Source organism: Amblyraja radiata, chromosome 2 (genome assembly GCF_010909765.2).
Source record: "Amblyraja radiata isolate CabotCenter1 chromosome 2, sAmbRad1.1.pri, whole genome shotgun sequence".
NCBI lineage: Eukaryota > Metazoa > Chordata > Chondrichthyes > Rajiformes > Rajidae > Amblyraja > Amblyraja radiata.
In genome coordinates this window covers 146,342,598-146,368,871 of record NC_045957.1, presented here as the reverse complement: position 1 = coordinate 146,368,871, position 26,274 = coordinate 146,342,598, and the positions used below count along the sequence as shown (strand labels likewise).

Below are 26,274 nucleotides of genomic sequence, written 5' to 3'. Positions count from 1 at the left end.
TCATAGGTTATTGAGTATTAGAATCAGGAAGTCATGACTTTGTTTGGGCTGCATTTGGAGTATAACCATATAACCATATAACCATATAACAATTACAGCACGGAAACAGGCCATCTCAGCCCTACAAGTCCGTGCCGAACAATTATTTTCCCCTAGTCCCATCTACCCGCACTCAGACCATAACCCTCCATTCCCTTCCCATCCATATACCTATCCAATTTATTTTTAAATGATAATATCGAACCTGCCTCCACCACTTCCACTGGAAGCTCATTCCACACAGCTACCACCCTCTGAATAAAGAAGTTCCCCCTCATGTTACCCCTAAACTTCTGTCCCTTAATTATGAAGTCATGTCCTCTTGTTTGAATCTTCCCTACTCTCAATGGGAAAAGCTTGTCCACGTCAACTCTGTCTATCCCTCTCATCATTTTAAAGACCTCTTTCAAGTCCCCCCTTAACCTTCTGCGCTCCAGAGTACTGCATGCAGTTCTGGTCAGAACCTTTTGCCCAGGATGAAAACATCAAATACCAGGGGCATAGCTTTGTGAGAGAGGAAACATTTAAAGGAGATGTACTGGGCAAGTTTTTTCTTACCTAGTGGGTTCGGAGGGCCTGGAATGCACTGTCAGGGGAGATGTTTGGGACTGATATGCCAATGGCAATTAAGAAATTTTTGGGTAGGCGAAGTAATATGCAGGAAAAGGAGGGATATGGATTAGAGTTGGTCGAGGTTGGAAATTGTTTACATCTGACTAAGGGTGGTTTAATGAAACAGAAAACACCCTGGGAGTGGAGCACTTCTCAGTACTGCAACATATTGTCAACCTGGAGCATGTGGACAAGAATCTAGAGGTGGCTTTGAACTCATGATGTGATTGAACAGAAAATGGTGGAAGCATTAAGTATGTCAAGCAACACCACTGGAGAGAAACAAAAACTTGTTCTATCTTTTATGCATGTTAGCAGATTCATTTTTGTCTTGATGAAGGACCGTGACCCAACGTGTCTGGTCTCTTGACTATGAACATTTTATGCTTTGAATATCCTGCATCTGCGGTGCTTTGCAGCAGTCAACTGGGGTAGGGTGCAGCTGGAAGTCAGTGCAGCGATGGGTCCCTTCAACCCCTTTATCAATTGATGCCTATCGTGGTATTAAAGGAAAGAAGGTCTGAAGTCCGCAACACCATTATATGGAAAAATAATTAAAAATACACGATTAAGTATCTGGCTACTGTCAAAGCAACAACTTCTCTCTGTAAAGAATACATATGCATTAAGAACTTAATATCGTTTTTAGGTTTTAATCAAGCATAACTTACGTGAGAGACTATTCAGGAAGGCCCTGGCAAACCCTTTGGCATAAGTGATTTCAGGATCGAGCAGCTGGACAAAGCGAATAGCGTGTTGGTCAATAGGAAAACTAACAAGATCATCCAAGTTGTTTCTGATTGTTTCCTTCGCAAGGGAGAATGCAAAGATCACAAAACCATCACACCTAGCTTGTCGGGACACAGCTCTTAGCTTTTCCATATCAAAGGAACTTGTTTCTCCCGCAAGTATAACAAAGATCACTTTATAACGACGTGCTGCTGCATCGCTCATGAAAACATTATTTATGGTCCATTCAATAGCATGACCAATCCCAGGAGGGCCATCTAACTTATTAAAGGAATTCTCAATGTATCTCTTCATCAGGTTCTTGCTGTTATATTTGATGAACCCAAACTCCAAATTGGCTGGATTCTGACGACCCCTAGGGAAATAACCTGCCGGTGAGTATTGTACCAATGCTACCCTGGCACGATTATCACGGGTACGTGGACTTCTTGAAATCATAAGCATGTCCAGCATTGAGCTGAGGAAACCCTTTATTCTTGCAAAGTCCATCATTTTCATGTTGCGCGACCCATCGACGACAAAAGCCATGTCCATGTTGACTGAAATAGGAGGTGGGGAGATGACGTGTCCACATTGGGCATTTGGTCGACACATATCTGCGAGGGAAGAGGAAAGTCTAATGTTTAGATCTTGATATGAACTAATCAAAGGATCCTTGCAGATCAGGTACACTTAAATTCATGCAGGTTAGCTTTTGATTTACTATTATGATTAACTGAATACAATTAAAAACATACCAAAACAGAAAGTACATAATCGGATGCTCTGCAATTGTTCCTTAGCTTCTTGCCGATCTCTTGACAAAGAAAGTACTTGAAATGTTTTTGTATCATCGACCTTTTATGGGAGAAAAGACTGGTCATTCAAATTTAAATTACAAACATTTTTAAACACGTCAAATATATAAAAAGGAGATTACACCCTTGAAGCTCAACCAGTTAGATTAGAGCCATTGCCATAGGTCAAATAATCTTGTAGAAATCTCATATCCAAGACAAAATGTGGACATTTACTGAAGACATATGAAGGGTGGCACAGTGGTGTAGAGGTGGAGCTGCTGTCTTACAATGCCAGAGACACCTGTTCAATCCTGACTACGGGAGCTCTCTGTATGGAGTTTGTACGTTCTCCCTGTGACATAGAAACATAGAAACATAGAAAGTAGGTGCGAGAGTAGACCACCAGGTCCGTCGAGCCCGCACCGCCATTCGCTCATGGCTGAACACTAAACAGACACACTTACCCACAAACAGTAGACACAAGACACAGAACACAAGACACTACCCTCCCCTTTATACCGCTATCACCCCTCTCCACCCCAAGAACCTCGCGATCTCCTGGGGGAGGCAAAAAACCGGATAAAAACCCAGGTCCAATTCGGCAAAAAAATCCGGGAAATTCCTCTCCGACCCCAATCCAGGCGATCGACACTTGTCCAGGAGATCACTCAGGTCTTACTATACTAACCATACCTAGGTCCATATCCCTGCCCTCTCCCCGTAGCCCCTTATCCCCTTGGCAGCTAAAAAACCATCTATTTTAGTCTTAAATATATTTAAAGTTTCTGCTTCCACTGCTCCCTGGGGCAGTGAATTCCATAAATTAACCACCCTCTGGGTGAAGAAGTTCTTCCTCATCTCAGTTTTAAAAGAGCCCCCCCTTATTCTGCAACTATGTCCCCTAGTTCTAGTTTCCCCGATCATTGGGAACATCCTCGGTGCATCCACCCGATCAAGGCCCCTCACGATCTTATATGTTTCAATGAGATCGCCTCTCATTCTTCTAAACTCCAAAGAGTAGAGTTCCAGCCTACTTAACCTTTCCTCATATGTCAATCCCCTCATTGCAGGAATTAATCTTGTAAACCTTCGCTGCACTGCCTCCAGGGCTAGTACATCCTTTCTTAAGTATGGACCCCAGAACTGTACACAGTATTCCAAATGTGGTCTCACTAATACTGTGTACAGCTGCAGCAAGACCTCCGTGTTTTTATACTCAATCCCCCTAGCAATAAAGGCCAAAACTCCATTGGCCTTCCTGATTGCTTGCTGCACCTGCATACTAACTTTTAGTGATTCATGTACTAATACCCCTAGATCCCTCTGCGTTGTAATGCAACGCAGCTCCTCCTCATTTAGAAAATAACTTGCCCTATCATTTTTTTTCCCAAAGTGAATGACTTCACATTTATTAGTATTAAATTTCATCTGCCAAGTTGTTGCCCACTCACCTAGCTTATCTATATCCTTTTGCAGACTCTTCCTATCCTCCTCATCCCCTACTTTTCCTCCCATTTTTGTATCGTCCGCAAATTTTGATATATTACACTTGGTTCCCTCCTCCAAATCATTTATATAAATTGTGAACAACTGGGGTCCCAGCACCGACCCTTGCGGAACCCCGCTAGTTACCGGTTGCCATCCCGAGTATGAACCATTTATCCCCACTCTCTGCTTCCTATTTGTTAGCCAATCCTCTACCCATGCTAATATATTACCCCCAATCCCATAATTTTTTATTTTTAGCAATAGTCTCTTATGTGGCACCTTGTCAAAAGCCTTTTGGAAGTCCAAGTATACCACATCCACCGGTTCCCCTTTATCCACCCGGGTTGTTACTTCCTCAAAGAATTCGAGCAGATTCGTTAAACAGGACTTCCCCTTCACAAAACCATGCTGGTTCTGTCCGATGAAGTCATGTTTATCCAAGTGCCCCGTTAGTGTTTCTTTAATGACCGTGTGGGTTTTCTCTGGGTGCTCCGGTTTCCGGCCACATTCCCAAGATGTACAGGTTTGTAGGATAATTGGCTTCGGTCGGTGTGGACTCATTGGGCTGAAATGCCTGTCTCCACACTGTATCTTTGTTGTGGTCGCTACCTCCTAGTGGTTCCTTTACCTTGAGTTCTCTTATCAAATCCAGTTCATTATGCATTTTTGGTGCGGAGCTGTAGGAAAGAACTGCCACACATGTTCCTTCTGGGCAGGTTCCAATTCACCCTATCGATCTATCTCATGATCTCGTACACCTCTATAAGATCAGCTCTCAGCCTCTTACGGCCCAAGAAATCAAGTCATAGCCAGTCTAACTTCTTATAGCTCAAGCCCCCAAATGATGGCAACCTCCTTGTAAATTTTCTCTATACCCTTTCCACATTAAAACTTCTTTGCACCCTTTCCATGTTAGCGATCAGAATGATCAGATAATCATTATATTACCTTCTCCACCTCTCTTCCCTGTATCTCATCCGGATGTAAACCAATTGCTCCCTTTCTCTTTCTCCTGTATTCTTTCCTCTGGCTTCACATTTCACGCCTCTTCTATCGTTATTTCCTTATCTCACTTTTTGTCTTTTCATCTCCGGCCTTTGTCCAACCCATCTGACAATCAACCCCCCCCCCCCACCTCCACCTGTTTCCACCTATCACTTGCCAGAATTTGTCTCGCTTCCACCTCTTTTCCAGCTTCTCCCCTTACTACAGCAAGTTTGGTCATGACCCAAAACGTCACCTATCCAAGATATCAAGATACCAGTCAATTCCTTACGGCACTATATGCAGGAAGTTGAGAATAACCTTTTGAACCTGCTGAATTTTGTAGTCAGCAGGGCAGTAGTCTGTATATCGCCAACTTGGAATTTTGAAAATTTTTATCAAACAAATTAAACAAGTCAATTAACCTACAAACTTGTACGTTTTTGGAGTGTGGGAGGAAACCAAAGATCTCGGAGAAAACCCACGCAAGTCACAGGGAGAACGGACAAACTCCATACAGACAGCACCTGTAGTCGGGATCGAACCCGGGTCTCCGGCTTTCCATTTGCTGTAAGGCAGCAACTCTACCACTGTGCCACCGTGACTGCCCTGAATATGAGGACTTTAGCTGAAGAAAGGTGAAGTAACCTTATTTTTGCAATAAACAATGTATAAAGCCAGATTCATAATGAAAACTGCCCATGTAAATGTCACCCTGCAATTAGATCCCCCCCTCCCACATGATGATGTAGTGTCTCCACTGGCAGGTGGGCTCAATAATAACATGAGGAATTTGTATTACAAATGCAAGCATGGTAACTTGACGAGGTGTATAAATAAATGCATTGTTTGTAAAATATCATAGATATCCTACCTGGAAAGGAAGCTGTATTTCAGGGACCCTAGAGAAAGAAATGACAACCGGCGTAATGTCCAAGGCTTTGAACTCCAGGGCTGCTGACATGATTGATGTTGTCTCTTGAGATGGGCCATTGGTAATAAATACTGCTACTTTTCTGACAAGAAAGCCACCACGTGCACGCTTGAAGATATTTCTTGCAACGAACCTCATTGCTAGTCCGATATTTCGGTAGTCGGCTGACTGCTCATAATTTAGCTTCGCCAGCGCTTTCAGAAAAGCCTGTTTTTTCCTAAATTCTGTGAATCGTATATGCATTTTTGGTGTGGAGCTGTAGGAAAGAACTGCCACACGTGCTCCCTCTGGGCAGGCACCTTCAGTGACTTTAAGATCCTGCACAAAGTCATTTACTATCTTCCGCATTCTGTTAAATATGGATGGCGTCACCTCCTGGGACATGTCCAACGCAAACACTAAGTCCATAGGGTAAACAGGGCACTCTAAACTTTCTGAAATGAGAGATCATTCATTAGTATTAAGGTACAACAATGGAAAATCTCACATTTATGTTGCATATTAAATTGCCTTAGGACTGATTTAGAACTAGTTTAATATGTCTAACGAGTAGTCACCACTCTATTGAAAGAAATGCGACAAGCAATTTGCAAGCAAATTCCCAAAAACAGCAAGTTAGAATAAAAACAACTTTAGATGCTGGAAATCTGACATTAACAAAAAAACAGAAAATGATGGAAACACTCAGCAGTCAAGATCTGTGGCAGGAAAAAACTAGAATTAATGTTTCACATTGAAGCCCCTGCGTCCAGAACCAAAGTAATTGACCTGAAATATTAACTTTGTTTCTCTTTTGAAAATGGTGCCTAACCTGCTGAATGTTTCCAGTATTTTCTGTTTTTATAGCAATGTTGATTTATCCAGATAAACAGAAGGAGAATATATTGGCCGAGATACCAAGGAAACTATTTATCTCTTTGAAATAGTTGCACAGCATTGTAAAATCATGTTACAATGAGTAGGTGGCTATTCAGCCCAATATACGTCCTTGCTGTCTCCACAGCGAGTAATCTTTTTAGTTCCATTCATATATTTCTTCCGATCATCTGTATACATGCTTTCCATCAAACGGCTACACTGCTAAAGCCCGCAGTTGCTTCAGCTTCCATCACGCTTGCAATAACCACTGTGCATGAAAGTATTTTTCCTCCTCATCTCTCTGATCTTTCACCCTTTAAATCTGTACAAACTTATCCTTGAACCATCCAATAATGGAAAGTGGCTTGTGCTCTATAAACCCATATTGATCTTGTAAAAAAGATAGATATAAAATGCTGGAGTAACTCAGCGGGTCAGGCAGCATCTCTTGAGAAAAAGAATACATGATGTTTCGTGTTGAGATCCTTCATCCAGTTTGGTGAATGGTCTCGACCCGAAACATCACCTATTTCTTTTCTCCCGAGATGCTGCCCGACCTGCTGAGTTACTCAAGAATTTTGTGTCTATCTTCGGTGTAAACTAGCATCTGCAGTTCCTTCTTAAATTTGATCGTGTAAACTTCCTTCACCAAGAAGAATCCACATTTTCCAGCATTGCCTTGTATCTGAGATCTCACCTCCCTGGAACAATGTTAGAAATCTCTGATACACTCTCTCTGGGATTGCCCTACTCTTCCTAAAGCATAATAACTAGAATCAGATTCTAGTACCAAGCGGTCTATTACTAAGTGTTTTGTGTCTCCAATGGTGCACGTCCTCAGTGCTGATTTTGCTGGATTATGCGATTAAATGGGCAATATTATACTAGAATGCCTTTGGACACAGAGGCACTAGGCCATTGCTTAGCTATAGAATTGTACCGCACAGAAAAATGCCCTTGGGCTCAACTCATCCATTGCACCCAATATGTCTATCTGAGTTTGTCCCATCTACCTGCATTTGGCCCATATCCCCCCCCCCCCCAACTTTTCATATCCATGTACCTGTACAAATGTCTTTTAAAACATTGTACCTGCCTCCACAGCTTCCTCTGGCAGCTCGTTCCATATATCCACAACCCTCTGTATGAAAAGGTTTGCCCCTCAGATCCTTTTCAATCTTTCCCCATTTATCGTAAATCAATGTCAATAAGTTTTGGACTCTGCTATCCAGGGGAAAATGTGGGGAAATATCCACAGCAATATTCCAATCTTCTGTCACTGTTCCCGTTGTTAAAGATGACACAAATAACTCAGCCAGTCTCCCTGCAATTTGTTCCCCTGTTTCTCACAATTTCTTAGGAAATGCTTGATCAGACCCTGAAGATTTATCAACCATAAAACGCCTTAAGATGCGACAATTGAAAATAAAGCAAGAGCACTTACTTGATGAACAGCAAGCTGGAAGGAGAAAAAGAGGAAAAGTCCACAATTACTTCCTTTGTAATTAAACCCCACCGTTTAGAGATGATGCATCCCAAGAGTGGTGAACATTAGCAACAAAGATCTCTCAAATTCTTAGCATTGGTCAAAGGATTGTTTTAGTTACTGGTCCATAACACACTATGCAGTACATCTCACAAGAAAAAAATGTGCATTAGATTGGTGGGTCAGGGTGAATGAACCTACAAGCTAATATATCTTCTGTGTGCCTGATGTAATGAAACGGTCTAGAGCAGTGGTTCCCAACCTTTTTTAGCTCATGGCCCCCTTGGGATCTTTTAATTTTTCTGTGCCCCCCCCCCCCCCTGACATTATTAGCGGAAAAAATGTACTTCAATATTATAATACCTTCCATAAAAATATCAGTGTCTATTAATTGCACATATATTCTCTTTTATTCTATTCCACAAACATCAAAAATATTTCAACGACATAGATTTAAATTTATTAGAACTTAAATTTAGGAGGCAACAGCTCTGTGGTAGCTCTGTGGCCCCCTTCATTGAACCTGTGGCCCCCTAAATCCCAAAACATTTCTGTGACCCCCCCTGAAATTTGCCATGTGGCCCCAGGTTGGGAATCACTGGTCTAGAGGATCTTTCTTCTGTTGTTTCAGATTGCATTTGCTTCCGCATTCAAAATCCACCGAAACAAGACGTAAATGTGGGCGAGTGGTGACCTGAGAGGATGATGAGTTGTTTCCCACAATGTCTTTAAAACTTTACAAACATAATGAAGTTATCCCCAGTAAATATCAAATCTTACCTTTTTAAAGTCTTCGCATGAGAATTAATTAAAAGAAACAGCTGCTTTAAAAACATTGTGATGTAGTGAAGAACTAGGCTACTTACGGCAATGATTACGAATGTATGACATGAGTTCACATGGCTGCAATAGAAACATGGAAAGTTCAAGATCTGAAGGATAGCATCAAATTTTGGGAAGAACTTGCAGTCCACAGTGTGTACAAAAGTGACTTACTTGCAAGGATGCCGGCCCCTTTGGCCCTTTGAGCCCCTGAAACAGCAAGAAAACAAAAACAACCTTTAGAGGTTTCATGTAATGTACGAAGGTGTTAACATTGTGGAGATGAAGGATTATTATTTTAAAATCCAATGGGAAATTTGTTCCTCAAGAGAGCAGAATACGGCTCTGGCCTACTTAATAATATTATTGTTTGAGTAATTTATCTCTAAGATTTATCCCTGAACTCAGAGAAATTAGACATCAGCTATATTGCAATAGATCTGGAGTCACATGTAGGTCAGACTTCCTTCAAATACATGAGTCAATATAGAAGATAGGTGCAGAGGTAGGCCATTCGGCCCTTCGAGCCAGCACCGCCATTCAATATGATCACCGTTGATCATCCAAAATCAGTACCCCATTCCTGCTTTTTCCCCATATCTCCTGATTCCATTAACCCTAAGTGCTATATCCAACTCTTTTGAAAACATCCAGTGAATTGGCCTCCATTGCCTTCGGTGGCAGAGAATTCCACAGATTCACAACTCTCTGGTTGAAAATGGGTTTTATTCACCTCAGTCCTAAATGGCCTACCCCTTATTCTTAAACTGTGACCCCTGGTTCTGGAATAAGATATGTTTCTACAACTATCCAGTAATTTGAATGAATTAGTTTATTGACCAAGTATTCACATACAAGGAATTTGCCTTGGTGCTCTGCCCGCAAGTGACAACATGACATACAGTGACAGGAATGACACATAAAACATTAAACATTAATAATAAAACATTTTATATCGAAGTCACGTGAGTGACTACATGAACATCCCGCCAGCCCGCATGCGTGTCAATACATCGACGCATCGCTCGAGAATCGGGGCAGTTTGAAACTGCTCCGGCAGGTAAGGAGTTTTTGTTTCAGGAACAGGCCACTGCTCCGAAAATAGGGGCAACGGGCCCGGAGAAGCTGGCACAGCCTGTGAGGTTGCCGCCATGGAGGCTCCGTAAGAAGCAGGCGGCTAAAATTCAGCGGCTGACGGCTCAACCGGTGCAGCGACCAGTGTGGAGGCTCCGTAAGAAGCTGGCGGCTAAAATTCAGCGGCTGATGGCTCAGCCGGGACAGCTACCGCCATGGAGGCTCCGTAAGGAGCTGGCGGCTGAAATTAAGTGGCTGATGGCTCAGCCGGGACAGCTACCGCCATGGAGGCTCTGATAAAAGAGCAGGCAGCCTCATTCAATAGGCTGACGGCTCGGCCGATGCAGCTATCGCCATTAAGGCTCCCAGAGGGAGCAGCCGGCGGGATTCAATAGTCTGATGGCACGGCCGGTGGCCACCGTCATTGAGGCTCCGAGTGGGAGCAGTTTTGAGGCTCCATGGGAGCAGGCGACTGGTTGAGGCTCAAAAAGGGAGCCAGCCAGATGCCTGTAGGGAGCAACACCTGGCTCAGGGTTGCGTTATATTCCTCCCCTCTAGACTCCGTTGAGGCTCCAGAAGGGAGCAAGCCAGGACTCAGAGTCATTAGCAGGCATGATCTGCCCAGTGCGTATATAATAGAATTGTGCTCCTGGCTCAGGAGACACTTAGTAGAGGGGAGTACTGGAGATTATTACATATGTAACTCTGACTATGGGGATGTCGTCAAGGAATTAGAATCCCTTGAACTTATGGGGGATTTGCTGCAGTTTAATCATATGAAGGAGTTCCGGCTCTTGTCACATAATTTGCCATCCCTTCGGGGATAGGAGATCCACAGGAGGAGATCTAGCATCAGTGATTTAACTCCTCATCAGCTAAGGAGGTATGTGTTGGATACGGCTGGGAAATATACCAATCCACATGAACTGTCGGACTTTGGATGTTCCAAAAGTCAATCTCACCATTTGGGATATGTCAGTGGTGATAGGTGGGCAAGAATTAAAATGTCAGCGTATTCAAAGACTATTAACCCAAGGGCAGTAGATGGGTTCAGCTCTCGATAGTGCAGAAGTTGGCTTAGCACTTCTATGTAATACACAGTTGGAGCTAAATTGCCTTCACAAAATGCTACAAGGCCTGAGGTAATTCCCAAAAAAGTTGCTCGTTTATGCAGTGCCAGTAACATGCAGCCTGCAATGTATCTCTTTGGAGCGGACTGATGTTAGCAAGGTTAAGACTTGCAGGGAGAATTTTATGCGGCTGCGGGGTGGTAGAACCATCCTATGTGGGTAGGGCTCCAGTATCTTGGCATATCACCTCCATGTATAAGCAGGTACAGCAGGCAGTGAAGAAAGCTAATGGAATGTTGGCCTTCATAACAAGAGGATTTCAGTATAGGAGTAAAGAGGTTCTTCTGCAGTTGTATAGGGCTCTGGTGAGAACACATCTGGCGTATTGTGTACAGTTTTGGTCTCCTAATTTGAGGAAGGACATCCTTGTGATTGAGGCAGTGCAGCGTAGGTTCACGAGATTGATCCCTGGGATGGCGGGACTGTCATATGAGGAAAGATTGAAACGACTAGGCTTGTATTCACTGGAGTTTAGAAGGATGAGGGGGTACTTATAGAAACATATAAAATTATTAAAGGACTGGACAAGCTAGATGCAGGAAATATGTTCCCAATGTTGGGCGAGTCCAGAACCAGGGGCCACAGTCTTAGAATAAAGGGGAGGTCAATTTAGACTGTGAGAAAAAACTTTTTCACCCAGAGAGTTGTGAATTTATGGAATTCCCTGCCACAGAGGGCAGTGGAGGCCAAATCACTGGATGGATTTAAGAGAGAGTTAGATAGAGCTCTAGGGGCTAGTGGAGTCAAGGGATATGGGGAGAAAGCAGGCACGGGTTATCGATAGGGGACGATCAGCCATGATCACAATGAATGGCGGTGCTGGCTCGAAGGGCTGAATGGCCTCCTCCTGCACCTATTTTCTATGTCTATGTTTCTATAAACTAATGGCTGGAAGCGCTGCTCTGAGGCTGGTTGGAACACCAGGCCTACTCAATTCAGACCTAGCCAGAGGCCTTTGTTAGGCCCAGGGCCATCGGGCTCACCTTGGTTAAGAGAATGTGTTGTGCTCTCTGGCGACTGAGATAGGTTGTTCCAGGCAGAGGACTGTGGCAGCAACTCCTGGTTCAGGTTTGCATATTTTCCACTCTGAGGGTGACTCTGACTGTGAGGAGTTGACAGGGAACTCGTATTCCCACACAAGCGGATGCTACGCTTCAATTCTAGTCGCATAAGGATCTGATGTATGTTCTGATTCAGTCAGACACTGGAGATTGTAGGATAATGCCATCAGTTAAGGCAAAATCTAAGTCGAAAGGCTTTACCTCAGAAAGTTTTGAAACTTCTCAGGGAAGGATTCACCTTGTACAAGGTCAGTAGAGGGTCTTCTGTGTTATACGCAGTCTAATTTGGCTAGGATGCTATAGGCTTGAGGCCTATCCAATTTATGCTAACATTTTTCAAGAGTAAGAGGATACACAGAGGCTGGTTGGAGCATCAGGATTACTCTTCTATCAAAGCCAGAGGATTTTTATCCGCAGGTTCAGCGCTCACCATGGTTGCTGTGCTTTCTTCATATTCAGTACTGTCCCCAGCGGATCATGATGTATGTGCAAAAGGACAGAGCAAAGTCTAGGATCAGCTGACTGTTAGTCTTCTGTCTGAGGCCAAGAATCTTCTTGGTGGATGTTATAGCAAGTGCTCTCTCAGAAACTGTCTTGATCTCATCTTCAGTCATCGTCTATCTTCTCATGGATAGCAAAGCAACATTGAGCTGGAGGTGGTTTGAGTATGGGAATGTTATTCCATTAGTCACATGAGGGCTGCTGTCGATATTCAAGTCGGGGTTCGACCAACAGGTGGGGACAGATAACCTCTGGAATGTTTCCAGTTTACAAATCACAACCGATTAGAAGGTTCATTTTCTGGTTGGTTATTCCTCCGTGGCAAGAGAAGCCAAACATTTCCGTCTTTATGGTCAATAAAGGAAACTATGGTTATCCAAGTGGAAACAGAGACATCTCACAAAGGATGAGTAGTCTGCCCAAGAACAAGAGGGGTATAGTTCTAATATTATTTCAGGGTTGAAAAAAAGTGGAGCATGCCAAATCAGGTTAGGATTTGTCTAGTCTGATCATGTGTTTGCTTAACCAGTTTAAGATGGATTTAAGTCTTTCAGCAATTTAGCTGATTCAGAGGATTTAGGGCCTCAATCGATCTTGAAGATGCATACTTTTCCATATCTATACACGAGAGGCACAGATATATCTGATGTTTTTGATAACAAGCCGGTGGTGGAAATTTTAGGCTCTACCTCGGGGTTGTCTTCGGGCCTAGGCTATTTACAAAGATTCCAAAGCTAATTCTGCCCTACTCAGATCAAAAGGGCATTGTGTCATTCAGTTTATAGACAACATGCTTTTGTAGCTGATAAGACTCAGGGGTTTTATCAGTAGATGCCTCTTACGATATTAATGACGAGGCGACATGAATTTTAATAGTGCCAATTTGGCCTACTCATTCAGGGTGTCCATTGTAAAACTTGGCTGAAAGAAGCTCCGACTTACTCAAAGTTATGAGTGATGGCTAGTTTAGCCTATTTCTCGTGTAGCTAGCTCTGCACGGTTGTATGGCAAGTTCAAGTTCAAGTGAGTTTATTGTCATGTGTCCCTGTATAGGACAATGAAATTCTTGCTTTGCTTAAGCACACAGAAAATAGTAGGCATTTACTACAAAACAGATAAATGTGTCCATATACCATGATATAAATATATACACACATTAATAAATAAACTGGTAGTGCAAATAACAGAAAGTGGTTGCTAATAATCAGAGTTTTGTCAAAGTTTGTGAAGAAGACACATGTGAGCCACTTTTAAACAGAAGTAGCAGAGGTTTGTGGTTCTTTCAGTTTGGGCTTAGAGAAGCGATTATGTTATAGCACAATTGACACTGCTCGTGCTGCTTTGTCCTCTCAAATACCATAAATGGGACAATAAATGATTGGTTATTCACCCACTGTTGCCTAACGTTATACAAGATGTTTTTTATATGAACACTCTAAAGCCTAGACTCATAGTAGTGTTGAATGTGTATCAGTAAAAATTATTATACAGATATTCATCTACTGTATTCCTAATGGGAGCAGTATCTTTTAAGTTAATTAGGCTTTTAACAACTGATTTCAGCACAAAGAACACAGTATTTACTCAATTTCCAGCTCGGTCTCTGGGTCATAACTAACATGAGGGTAGCTTGTTATGGGAATGATCTCATGAAGCAAAACGGGCACGGTTGGGTACAATTTGGAGTTGACAGCATACCCACCAGATCAGAGTTTAAATTCCATTTGGAATATTTTGGAGGACCAAGAAACCAAGAATCAAGAACCAAGAGATTGGGGGTGTTATTGTATATACAGGTACACTGAGCTTACTAGTACCTATGAGATGAAGGATAGTTTCTTCATTGAGATTTCTGGTGCAGGCTATCTCAACATGAATAGAGTGTAAACAGCTAATAGCGGGTGTGAATTCAAATAATTTAAAGTCTCACTCTTCCAAGGGGGCTGGCTCATTAGCAGCCAATAGAATGGATATTCCCATTTGATAATCTTCTTGCAACAGCAGGAGGCTTACATAGTGCACTTTCAGAAGTTATAAAATTTGGTTGAATATATCTGGATGACTGCAGATAGAATTCTGAACAGTGTTGCATGATTTATTGTCTAACTCAAAGCCAATTGGGACTGTAGTCCGATTAAGGGCAAGGGACATGTATGTAAGATAGCATCATGTTGATAATAACCCATGTCTTTTCTACCATTTATGGTTTATCTGTTTAAGTGTTTCACACACAGATTTGTTTACTGCATGAAACCATAGAGTTTTACTAGAATGTTGCCTGGGTTTCAGCAACTAAGTTACAGAGAAAGGTTGAACAAGTTAGGGCTTTATTCTTTGGAGCGCAGAAGGTTAAGGGGGACTTGATAGAGGTCTTTAAAATGATGAGAGGGATAGACAGAGTTGACGTGGATAAGCTTTTCCCACTGAGAGTAGGGAAGATTCAAACAAGGGGACATGACTTGAGAATTAAGGGACAGAAGTTTAGGGGTAACATGAGGGGGAACTTCTTTACTCAGAGAGTGGTGGCTGGGTGGAATGAACTTCCAGTGAAGGTGGTGGAGGCTGGTTCGTTTTTATAATTTAAAAATAAATTGGATAGTTATATGGATGGGAAAGGAATGGAGGGTTATGGTCTGAGCGCAGGTATATGGGACTAGGGGAGAATACGTGTTCGGCACGGACTAGAAGGGTCGAGATGGCCTGTTTCTGTGCTGTAATTGTTATATGTTATATGGTTATAGAGCTTCAAAGGCTTCACGTAGTCACTCACATGACTTCGATATAAAATAGAAAGATTAAACGAGAACTTACCGTTTGAAGTTTGATCTTTATTTTATGAGGTTGAAGTGAGGGACTATGTGCCCTCCATTCCCAACCCTGAATCTCATAAAGATCATTCGGTAAGTCGAGGGTTATTAGTCTTTCTATAGTTTAAGTTTATGCAAGTGGTCTGTGGTTTCATACAGTTGCTCTGAAGATTGACGCACACGCGGGCTGGCGGGCTCTTCAAGTAGAAGTCTTCTACTTCTCATAAAATAAAGATCAAACTTCAAACGGTAAGTTCTCGTTTAATCTTTCTATTGTAGTTTAAACATGTGAATTAAATAAAATACCAGAGCAAAAGGAGGCTACAGATTTTTGGTTATTGAGTCGAGCCACTACTCATGGAAAAAAGCTGTTTTTAAGTCTGGCTGTGGCAGCTTTGACAGTCTGGAGTCGCCTTCCAGAGGGAAGTGATTCAAAGAGTTTGTGGCCAGGGTGAGAGGGGTCAGAGATGATCTTACCCACTCGCTTCCTCGGCCTTGCAGTGTACAGTTCATCAATGGAGGGAAGGTTGCAGCCAATAACCTTCTCAGCTGATCAGACAATTCACTGCAGCCTCCGGGTGTCGTGCTTGGTGGCTGAGCTAAACCAGACCATGATGGAGAAGGTGAGGACAGACTCTATGATGACCGTATAGAATTGGACCATCATTGCCTGTGGCAGATTGTGCTTCCTCAGCTGCCGCAGGAAGTACATCTTCTGTTGTGCCTTTTTGACTGTGGAGTCGATGGTGGCCCCCCATTCAAGGTCCTTGGAGATGATGGTTTTCAGGAACTTAAAAAGACTCCACAGATGTGACTGTGGTGTTGTTGATGGTGAGTGACATGAGGGGAGGGGGAGCTCTCCTAAGGTCTACAATCAATTCCACTGTCTTATGAGCATTGAGCTCCAGGTCTCCCATTGCATTTCCTATAGGAAGGTTTCATGTGATATGTATAAGATTTTTGCCAGGCAAGGATATTTCAGTAACGTCAGGCAAATTGAGCTAAATTCTGAACCAACCATCGTAGGGAAGAACTGACAAGCGAATGTTTTACTGTTCTTATTTAAGAAAATTTTGCTCATCTACAGAGTGTCTGCTATTCTGATGTGGCTGATTGTACCACACTGTAAAACAGGCATAACCAGCAAAGATTTTAACAAATAATTTCTAGATACAACATATTTCTTGGTCCAGTAGATTTTCCCTTGGCTTAAGGGTTCAGTAAAATAAGATTATTGAAAGAATAACTACAGTATATAAAGTTATCCAAACACATGTTTAAACCAACTTAATAAAGCACAGATACTGGGTTTGGACTTTGTCCACCTTTCATGTGAAAGGAGCAAAATTAAGCCATTTTGGCCCATCAAGTCTACTCTGCCATTCAATTATGGCTGATCTATCTCCCTCTCAACCCTAATCTCCTGCCTTCTACCCATATCCCCTGACATCCATACTAATCAATAATCTGTCAATCCCCGCCTTGAAAATATCCATTGATTTGACCTCCACAATCTTCTTTGGCAACGAAGTCCACAGATTCACCACCTTCTGACTAAATAAATTACTCCTCGTCACCTTTCTCAAGGTACATACCATATTTTCCTGCAATGAAGACACAATTATTTACCCAAAAATAAGGCACGCAAATTTGCCTGCATCTTGGAGGTCAAAGGTTAGGTTGTTAGCCAAGAAAGATAGACTTGGCTATCCCTCAATACAGCAACGTCATACTCAAGAATGTTGTTGCTGTATTGAGGGATAGCCAAGTCTATCCCTCATTGCTGGCAGCTGATGGGAAGCGGCTGTAAAGTGGGAAGTGGCTGTAAAAGGACAGCGCCTCTGGGGGGGAGAGTTCCTTTCACAGCGTGTGGGTAGTCTGGCCCGGGTCAGCACGGCCTGGGCTGCACAAATTGGCTGGGCTGCCAGCACCTTCTGCCCACCAGCCAGTCATGGTGTCCTTTGGCACAGTCGCTACCGGTGGAGATGGTGGTTGGCGGGTAGCTACTGGGCGGCTGGCTGGCTGCTCCGTCCCGGGCTCGCTCTCCCTCTCTCTCTCTCTCTCTCTCTCTCTCTCTACTAGTCCCGGAGCAGACAACCTGGGAACTGCAGCTAGACCTGGGACTCGCAGGCAACCTGGGAACTGCAGCTATTCCCGGGGACGTCAGGGATCTGGGAACTGCAGCCAGTCCCAGGGCACGCAGGCGATGTTGCCGACCCCTGGACTAAACCAAACCCTTGATCCTGTCCCGCCATCCTTTTTTCAAAATTTAGCAACTTAAATTGGGGGTGCGTCTTCGATACTTTTATTCTAAGGCTATGACATCTGGTCCTAGATTCACCCACTAGTCTTCGTCTTCTTCTTGCGTATGGCGTGCATAGCCTAAAGATGTAGGACAACTTGTTCTGTTTGATCTTATTTGATTGTGCACACTAGGTTGATTGCATTCGTCAAACCACGTGAAGGTTGCAATCTCCCACCCCTCCCACCAGTGGAAACATCCTTTCCATATTCATTCTATCCAGGTGTTTCACTATTTGGTAGGTTTCATCGAGGTCCCTCTGCATCCTTCTAAACTCCAGCGACTACAGGCCCAGTGCTGTCAAACACTCATCATATGTTAATCCAATCATTCCCTGGATCATTCTCGTAAACCTCTTCTGGACACTTCCAACACCAGCATATCCTTCCTCAGATATTGTGCCCAAAACTGCTCACAATACTCCAAATGTGGTCTGACCAGTGCCTTAAAACCTCAGCATTACATCCCTGTATTTGTAGTCTAGCCCTCTTGATATAAATGTTTAGGAAGGAACTGCAGATGCTGGAAAATCGAAGGTAGACAAAAATGCTGGAGAAACTCAGCGGGTGAGGCAGCATCTATGGAGCGAAGGAAATAGGCAAACAGAAGAAGGGTTTCGGCCCGAAACATTGCCTATTTACTTCGCTCCATAGATGCTGTCTCACCCGCTGAGTTTCTCCAGCATTTTTGTCTACTCTTGAAATAAGTGCTACCTTTGCATTCGCCTTCCTTACTACCGATTCGACTTGCAAATGAACTCTTTGGGAATTCTGCACCAGCACTCCCACGTCCCTCTGATTTCTGAATTATCTCCCCATTAAGAAAAGAGTCTATGCCTTTATTCCTACTACCATAATGCATGACCACGCTTTGCTATACTGCATTCCATCTACCACTTCTCTGTCCACTTTCCCAACCTGTCAAAGTCCTTCTGCAGAGTTCCTGCTTTCTCTACACTCCCTGCCCCTACATCTATCTTCGTATCATCTGCAAACTGGACCACAAAGCTTACAATTCCCTCATCCAAATCATTGATATACGACGTGATGAGTAGCGACCCCAGCACTGACCCCTGCGGAACACTACTAGTCACTGGCACCAACCAGAAAAAGTCCCCTTTATTGCCACTCTTTGCTTTCTAATGGTCATATCAACCTAGGGAATAACCTAAACTGTAAACACCACAACTTCAACTTCCTTCGAAGCCCTGACCTCTATCCTTTCTAATCAATCAATAACATCTAAATGGTGGCCGACTAGGAAAAGGGGAGATGCAGCGAGACCTGGGTGTCATGGTACACCAGTCATTGAAAGTGGGCATGCAGGTGCAGCAGGCAGTGAAGAAAGCGAATGGTATGTTAGCTTTCATAGCAAAAGGATTTGAGTATAGGAGCAGGGAGGTTCTACTGCAGTTGTACAGGGTCTTGGTGAGACCACACCTGGAGTATTGCGTACAGTTTTGGTCTCCAAATCTGAGGAAGGACATTATTGCCATAGAGGGAGTGCAGAGAAGGTTCACCAGACTGATTCCTGGGATGTCAGGACTGTCTTATGAAGAAAGACTGGATAGACTTGGTTTATACTCTCTAGAATTTAGGAGATTGAGAGGGGATCTTATAGAAACTTACAAAATTCTTAAGGGGTTGGACAGGCTAGATGCAGGAAGATTGCTCCCGATGTTGGGGAAGTCCAGGACAAGGGGTCACAGCTTAAGGATAAGGGGGAAATCCTTTAAAACCGAGATGAGAAGAACTTTTTTCACACAGAGAGTGGTGAATCTCTGGAACTCCCTGCCACAGAGGGTAGTCGAGGCCAGTTCATTGGCTATATTTAAGAGGGAGTTAGATGTGGCCCTTGTGGCTAAGGGGATCAGAGGGTATGGAGAGAAGGCAGGTACGGGATACTGAGTTGGATGATCAGCCATGATCATATTGAATGGTGGTGCAGGCTCGAAGGGCCGAATGGCCTACTCCTGCACCTAATTTCTATGTTTCTATGTTTCTATCTCTTCTAAGTTACTGTACCTGTTCAGTGTCATCCAACTTCCTGTTATACCACATGCCCGAGCTTTCAATAGGCTTCTCCATTATAGATGGGATTTCATCCTCATCTACATAGAACCTTTTCTCCATTTCCTTCTCTCTAGCCAAATAAATATTCAGTGACTTACTCGGCTTCATCTTCAATCTAGTCCATTTAAGATTATCACAAGGCCCTGGTGACAACCCACGACATGGCTCCAGGGGTCGCCTGTATGGTCGTGAGAGGTCGCCGGGGGTCGCCTGTATGGTCGTGAAAGGTCTCCTAGTCACCCAAAGAGTCGTAGCGTCTTTCTGGTCGCCGCTGAATTTTCAACATGTTGAAAATTTTCGGTGACCTATGACGGGTGCCGGCAGTCTCCGAAAAGATTGCGTAAGAGGGTGGCCATTAACCTTCTTTTCATTTGCTACTCTCACTCTAGCCGAGCCAATCAACACCTGCCTCAATCTAATGTCCAATCCCCACAAATCAGCAACACTGAAAAAACACTCTACACCTTTTCCTGCCGATATTTCAAAGCCTTTAAAGTTGATTCTTGCTTTCAGCAAGATGGCTGCTCTCCCACAGTCTTCAAGTTTTGAAAGTAGAAAGAAAAATCTTTATTTTGTAACCCTAAATTATGTAAAAATAGTAACAAATATACATCGGACCACTTCAGAAATGTGGTTCCATTGAAGCCACCAAATCATGGGCTATGGCAGGTAGACCCAGACAGGGGCCTGTGTTTGAGTACAAGAAGCTCACTAATGCAAGGTATAAGTATGCTGTTCGCTTCATCTGTAAAAATGAGCAAGCTATGAGGGCTGATTCCATGGCTAGGAAGCTGCTAAGTAACAATGCTACAGATTTTTGGAAGGAAGTGAGAGCTCTTAACAGTTGCAAAAAAATCTCTACCACGCAATGTAGATGGATCTCCGGAACAGCTAATGAGTTATGACGACAACATTATAGTACTTTATTTAACTGTGTCCAAGGTGACGTATAGGGTGGACAATATTGAGAGTAATGACTCGATGGTGATTATGTCACATGAGGTGTATCATGCCATGAACAAGCTGTCCAACAACAAAGCAAGTGGCTTGGATCATATTTCTGCTGAACATCTTAAGTATGCGAGTATGAGGATCGCTCCTCTCCTTGCTATTTGTTTTACTGGCTTTATGATTCATGGCTTGTTACCAGACTCAATGTTGTCTGTTCTGTTAGTGCCGGTCATTAAGGACAAAGCTGGTAAAGTAGGCAGCCTAAATAATTACAGGCCCATAGCTTTAGCCAGCATATTGTCAAAAGTCTTAGAAAGAGTTTTGCTGGATAGAATAAATGAGTTTGTTAACTCCACAGATAACCAGTTTGGCTTTAAAGCTAAATATGGCACTGACATGCATATATGCCCTAAAGGAGATTGTAAACAAATATAGAGGCAAAAACTCTTCAATCCTTATGTGCTTTATTGATGCTTCCAAAGCCTTTGACCGTGTTAATCACAGAAAGCTGTTTGGTAAAATGAGTCAAAGAGGGGTACCTAAATACATTGTGAGAATTCTGACCTACTGGTACAATACAATTCAATTTATTGTCATTTGGACCAAACGAAATGTCGTTTCTGCAGCCATACATTACAAACAAATAGACCCAAGACACAACATAATTTACATAAACATCCATCACATTGCTGTGATGGAAGGCCAAAAAAACTTATCTCTCCACTGCACTCCCCCCCCCCCCCCCCCCCCGATGTCAGAGTCAAAGTCAAAGCCCCCGGCGGGCGATGGCGATTGTCCCGTGGCCACCGGGTCTTGGTGTTAGAGCCCCCGGCGTGCGCTCGCAATCCCGCGGCCATTCCAAGCCGCGTGGGGCGATGATGTAAGGCCCCGCTCCAGGAGCTCTTCAACCCCGCAACTCGGGCGGGAGAAGTCGCCGTTGCGGAAGCCCCGAAAAGCGGTCTCCCTCCAGGGACCCGCGGGCTCCCGGTGTCACTGTCCGCCAAAGTTACAGCCTCCGAAACTCCGGAGGTCGGGCCGCAGCAGCGTCCACCACCGCTCCACCCGCTCTGGACTCGGCCAGCTCCGCGACGGTGAGGTGAGTAGTCGGCACCACAGCCCCCGGTCTTCCTGTTGGAGGCCGCTCCTCGTTGCAGCCCCAACGACAACGGAGACCCGACAAAGAAAAGGTCGGGTCTCCCGTGCAGGGAGAGATTTAAAAGTTACCCCCTCCGCCCCACACCACCCCACCCCCCCCCCCCCCACACACATACCCCAACAAAAAATAACAAAAACTACATAAAAACATAGACATAAAATAATAAAAACGCAGACGGACTGCAGAGGCCGCTGCTGACGAAAGTCGCGCCGCCCACCGATTCAAAAAATATATAATGCTAGTAAGAGTGCTGTTATGATCTGTAGAACCAAAGAGGATAAATGGCAAAAAATTCCTGATTTTAAATTGTCTGACGATAATCTTAGTGTCAGTAATAAGGTAAAATATTTAGGGCATTTTATTACAGAACAAATGACAGATGATGAGGATATTTATAGGCAACGACGCATGCTGTATTTATAGGCGAATATTCTCCTGCGTAAATTTGGTGCGTGTGCAGATATGGTGAAGATGTCGCTATTTAGAGCATACTGCACACCACTCTACACTGCACACCTGTGGTCGAACTATTTAAAGACAAGTATGCAGAGACTAAAGGTGGCATATAATGATGCCATGAGAACACTGCTAAGGAAACCCAGATGGAGTAGTGCCAGTAATATGTTTGTGGCTGCAGGAGTCAGTACTTTAGAAGCTATCCTAAGAAATCACATGTATAAATTCATTTGCAGGATAAATGACTCTAAAAATGTAATTATTGTGGCCTTGTCAAACATAAGGGTTAGCACTACACGCTACAAATCCCAGCTGTGGAGACACTGGTATCGTTGTGTCGTTGCAGGACATTGATCATTCTTTTAATCTGGATTTTTAACTCATGTATTGTGTTTTTTAAAATATATTTTATGATGCTTTTATAAGTGATATACTAAGATTTTATATGTACTTTATGCATTTTTATGTAATGTTGCCCCTTGTCTGGACCTCGAGTGTAATAATGTTTATTATTATTATTATTATTATTATTAATTTACATGAGTTTGCACACTAAAATTCAAAGCACTTTCATTACCCTTAAAATAAGGGATAACAAATAATACTGTACTGTACTGCCAAAATGAATTTCTTGGAACATCTTGTCTTTACATTATGAAACAGGATTTTGTGGATATCTGATATGGCTTTAGAGTTTTGTCATTCTTTTACTCCAAGTATTATTAGGCAGCCAAGTAAAATATGTGGAAACTTGGCACAAGGAATCACAGGATATAATTTAACAACAATGCTTTCAGTTTGCTCCCAAATAAGCGTGCACCTCACCCTTGTTCCTGGATATCCCACTTCACCTGGACTTCCCAGCACACCAGGTTGGCCCGAGTCCCCCTCAAATAGAAAGAGAACATTTTATTCAGTTAAAACCAAAAAAAAGGACTCCTACCTGTAATAAACTATCTCCGGTTTGACCAGATTCCAAATGAGATACATTGAATCGTTGAATTCTCCCAATTTTGTTAGCCCTTGCTGTCTCCTCCCCTTGCTCAGCCCTCGGGCTGTCTCCTCCCATTCCCCAGCCCTCGGGCTCCTCCTCCTCCTTTTTCCTTCCTTCTCCCCGCCACCCCCTATCAGTCTGAAGAAGGGTTTCGGCCCGAAACGTTACCTATTTCCTTCGCTCCATAGATGCTGCTGCACCCGCTGAGTTTCTCCCGCATTTTTGTGTACCTTACATTGAATTGTTGTTCTTCTCAGAACAATACTCAACATTTCACATATTAATTTGGTGTTTGGATGACTTTCATAGCATTTAAACTCATAGGACTGCCTACTCCAAGTAATCATATTGGCAGTGGCTGGTGTCAGTCAGAATGAATTGTAATATTTACCTATTTCAAATCTGTATCAATTCAAATATTAATTTTGCTTTTCTCATAACGCACAACACATTGATGCAAAGCAGCTGGAATGTCAATGGTAAATTATACATATTTTGCCTCAATGTACACCAACGAGGATGATGTTTTACAAGATACGTCAACGGCTCAGCTATCTCTACATGAGCATGGTTTGTTGGATTTGAAAAGTATGGATGGAAGGTATATCAAGTTGTACATTGGTGGACAACAGTTAACGGAGAATCAGATGGTCATGTGGACAAAGTTTGCTTAAAGAGAGATTGCGATGTTAGGAATTGCTATTGATAATGGTAATTTCATGCACTGTCTAACATTTCAAGGAGTTTCCAAAAATATTTATTTTGCCTGATTGGCCAGCTCTCTTAAATGTGTCCATTTGAGAGAGAAAATTACAAGGGTTAAAACATGATTTGAACAGATTAAATAACATACCCTGCGCCCTCTTGAACCATTACGTCCCCCAACACCAGAGGTTCCAGTGATACCATTTGGTCCCTGAAAATTGAGAATGCAACATACATGAATAACTGGCTCACATCCTATTAAAAAAAAAATTGTATATCCTTTTACAAACATAAATGTTTTCAATTCGTACCAGCTGACCAGGAAAACCAGGGTATCCTCGTGGTCCCTTAAACGATAAGAAAAGAGATGAAATTAGGTTGCACTGTTCAACTGTTTGTGGCCTTGACATCCACCATCATGAGGAGGGGGCGGTACAAAGATAGAAGATAGGCGGAGACAGTAAGACCACTAGGAGAACTGGGAAGGGGAAGAGGAAGGGGATGGAGAGAGAAAGCAAGGGTCATAGTCATCCCCTTCCGCTTCCCAGATCTCCCACTAATCTTACTGTCTCTGTCTTTGTCCCACCCCCTCCCCTGACATCAGTCTGAAGAAGGGTGTCGACACGAAATGTCGCCCATTCCTTTTCTCCAGAGATGCTGCCTCACCCATTGAGTTACTCCAGCATTTTGTGTCTACCTTCGATTTAAACCAGCGTTTGCAGTTCTTTCATACACATCCACCATCATGAAGTGGTTTGAGAGGCAGGTTATGGAACATATTAAATCGAGTTGACCAAGCAACCTTGACCCACTGCAATTGAACCACCGTTACATCAGGTCCACATCTGATCTTCAAACACATTGCAGATCAATGGTTTATTTTGACTGACATCTAAAATATACTAAGGTAGACAAAAATGCTGGAGAAATTTGGCAAGTGAGGCAGCATCTATGGAGAGAAGGAATAGGTGATGTTTTGGGTTGACACCCATCTTCAGGCAGACTGATTCTTCTTCAGAATATACTTGCACAAAGTATTACGCCACTTAAACAAAATTGAGGGATAGCCAGAGTGAATAATATAGGGCAAATGAATGATTCGCTGCTCACTAAAATGAATTGGATAGATTATTAGCAACAACTTGCATTCATACAACCCCTATAGTGTACTTAAATAACCCAAAGTTCTTTATAGGAATGGGCGTACACAACTCCAAGAGTGAAGACCAAAAATATGGTGCAAGAATAACATTTTGGGAAGATAGATGGGCATGCACTGTGCACATATCACTGAGTTTTGCTTCAGTCTATGCACTGTGCACATATCACTGAGTTTTGCTTCAGTCTATGCACTGTGCACATATCACTGAGTTTTGCTTCAGTCTATGCACTGTGCACAGAAGGCAAAAACAAACAGTTGGGTTACTCTGCATCTCCTCACCTCTCGCCCTTTAGGTCCAGGGGTTCCAATTTCATCAGATCCATCCATGCCCTGTGTATTACCAAAGAGAATACAAGTGAGTCATCTCTAAACTCCTGAGTACACTGTTTCATCAGAATCTGAACAAAATGAAAAATATATTTTTGGTCATGTGCATTGCAGAAAACTAACACAGTACAGGAAGCAACAGCAACTCTCAGCATTCAGACTACGGGATGGAAAATTATCATAAGACTGATCTGCGTACTAAGTCTTTGCAGTCTAGCACTACTTACCATCGGTTACACAGACTACAGCACTCTGTCTTTTTTTGGTAAATCAGAGTCTGCAGTTCTTTTGTATCTACGTTTTACCAAAAATACATTTTCAGCTTGTGACTAGTGGTGTGGCTCAGGGTTCAGTGGAGGGCCTATTGCTGTTTGTCATCAAGAATCAATGATTTGGATAAAAACGAATATGGCATGGTTAGCAAGTTTGCAGATGGGTGCTTCTGTAGAAGTTGGTGAGAGTTGCAGGGGACATGCCCAACTTCCTAAGCCTTCTGTTGCCAGGACTTGAGGCCCTAAGCTCAAGGATACAAGGATACAAGGATACAAAGGACATTTATTATCACATACACCAAATGGTGTAGTTAAATTTGACTTGCCAATGCAGCACACGAATAAAGATAAGACACAACATTAAAGAATTTAACAATAAACATTAAAAAAAAAAAGGAAGATGTTGAGCAGGCTAGGACTTTACTTCTTGGACTGCAGGAGAATGAGGGGTGATCTTATGGAGGTGTACAAAATCATGAGATGGATTGATAAGATAGACGCACAGAGACTCTTGCCCAGAGTAGGGGAATCAAAAACTAGAGGACATACGTT

At 43.0% G+C, this 26,274-nt stretch overlaps 1 protein-coding gene and 1 long non-coding RNA gene across 2 annotated transcripts in view; both read right to left on the bottom strand.

Moving 5' to 3' along the window:
- Positions 1-5,511: 5,511 nt before the first annotated feature.
- LOC116985528 (collagen alpha-6(VI) chain-like) overlaps positions 5,512-26,274 on the bottom strand; it is a 138,329-nt gene continuing 117,566 nt past the window's right edge. The window contains exons 18-23 of the mRNA XM_033040304.1: positions 25,403-25,453; positions 24,273-24,308; positions 24,133-24,172; positions 8,927-8,962; positions 7,889-7,903; positions 5,512-6,020 (exon numbers count right to left, since the gene is read on the bottom strand). Of these exons, the coding sequence (XP_032896195.1) occupies positions 5,512-6,020; positions 7,889-7,903; positions 8,927-8,962; positions 24,133-24,172; positions 24,273-24,308; positions 25,403-25,453 (687 nt within the window). The remainder of the gene's footprint in view (positions 6,021-7,888; positions 7,904-8,926; positions 8,963-24,132; positions 24,173-24,272; positions 24,309-25,402; positions 25,454-26,274) is intronic.
- Positions 24,117-25,452, bottom strand: LOC116970221. The gene is made up of 3 exons (XR_004411067.1): positions 25,403-25,452; positions 24,273-24,308; positions 24,117-24,172 (listed from the first exon to the last, which is right to left on the bottom strand). It is a non-coding gene; the product is annotated as an uncharacterized LOC116970221 (long non-coding RNA).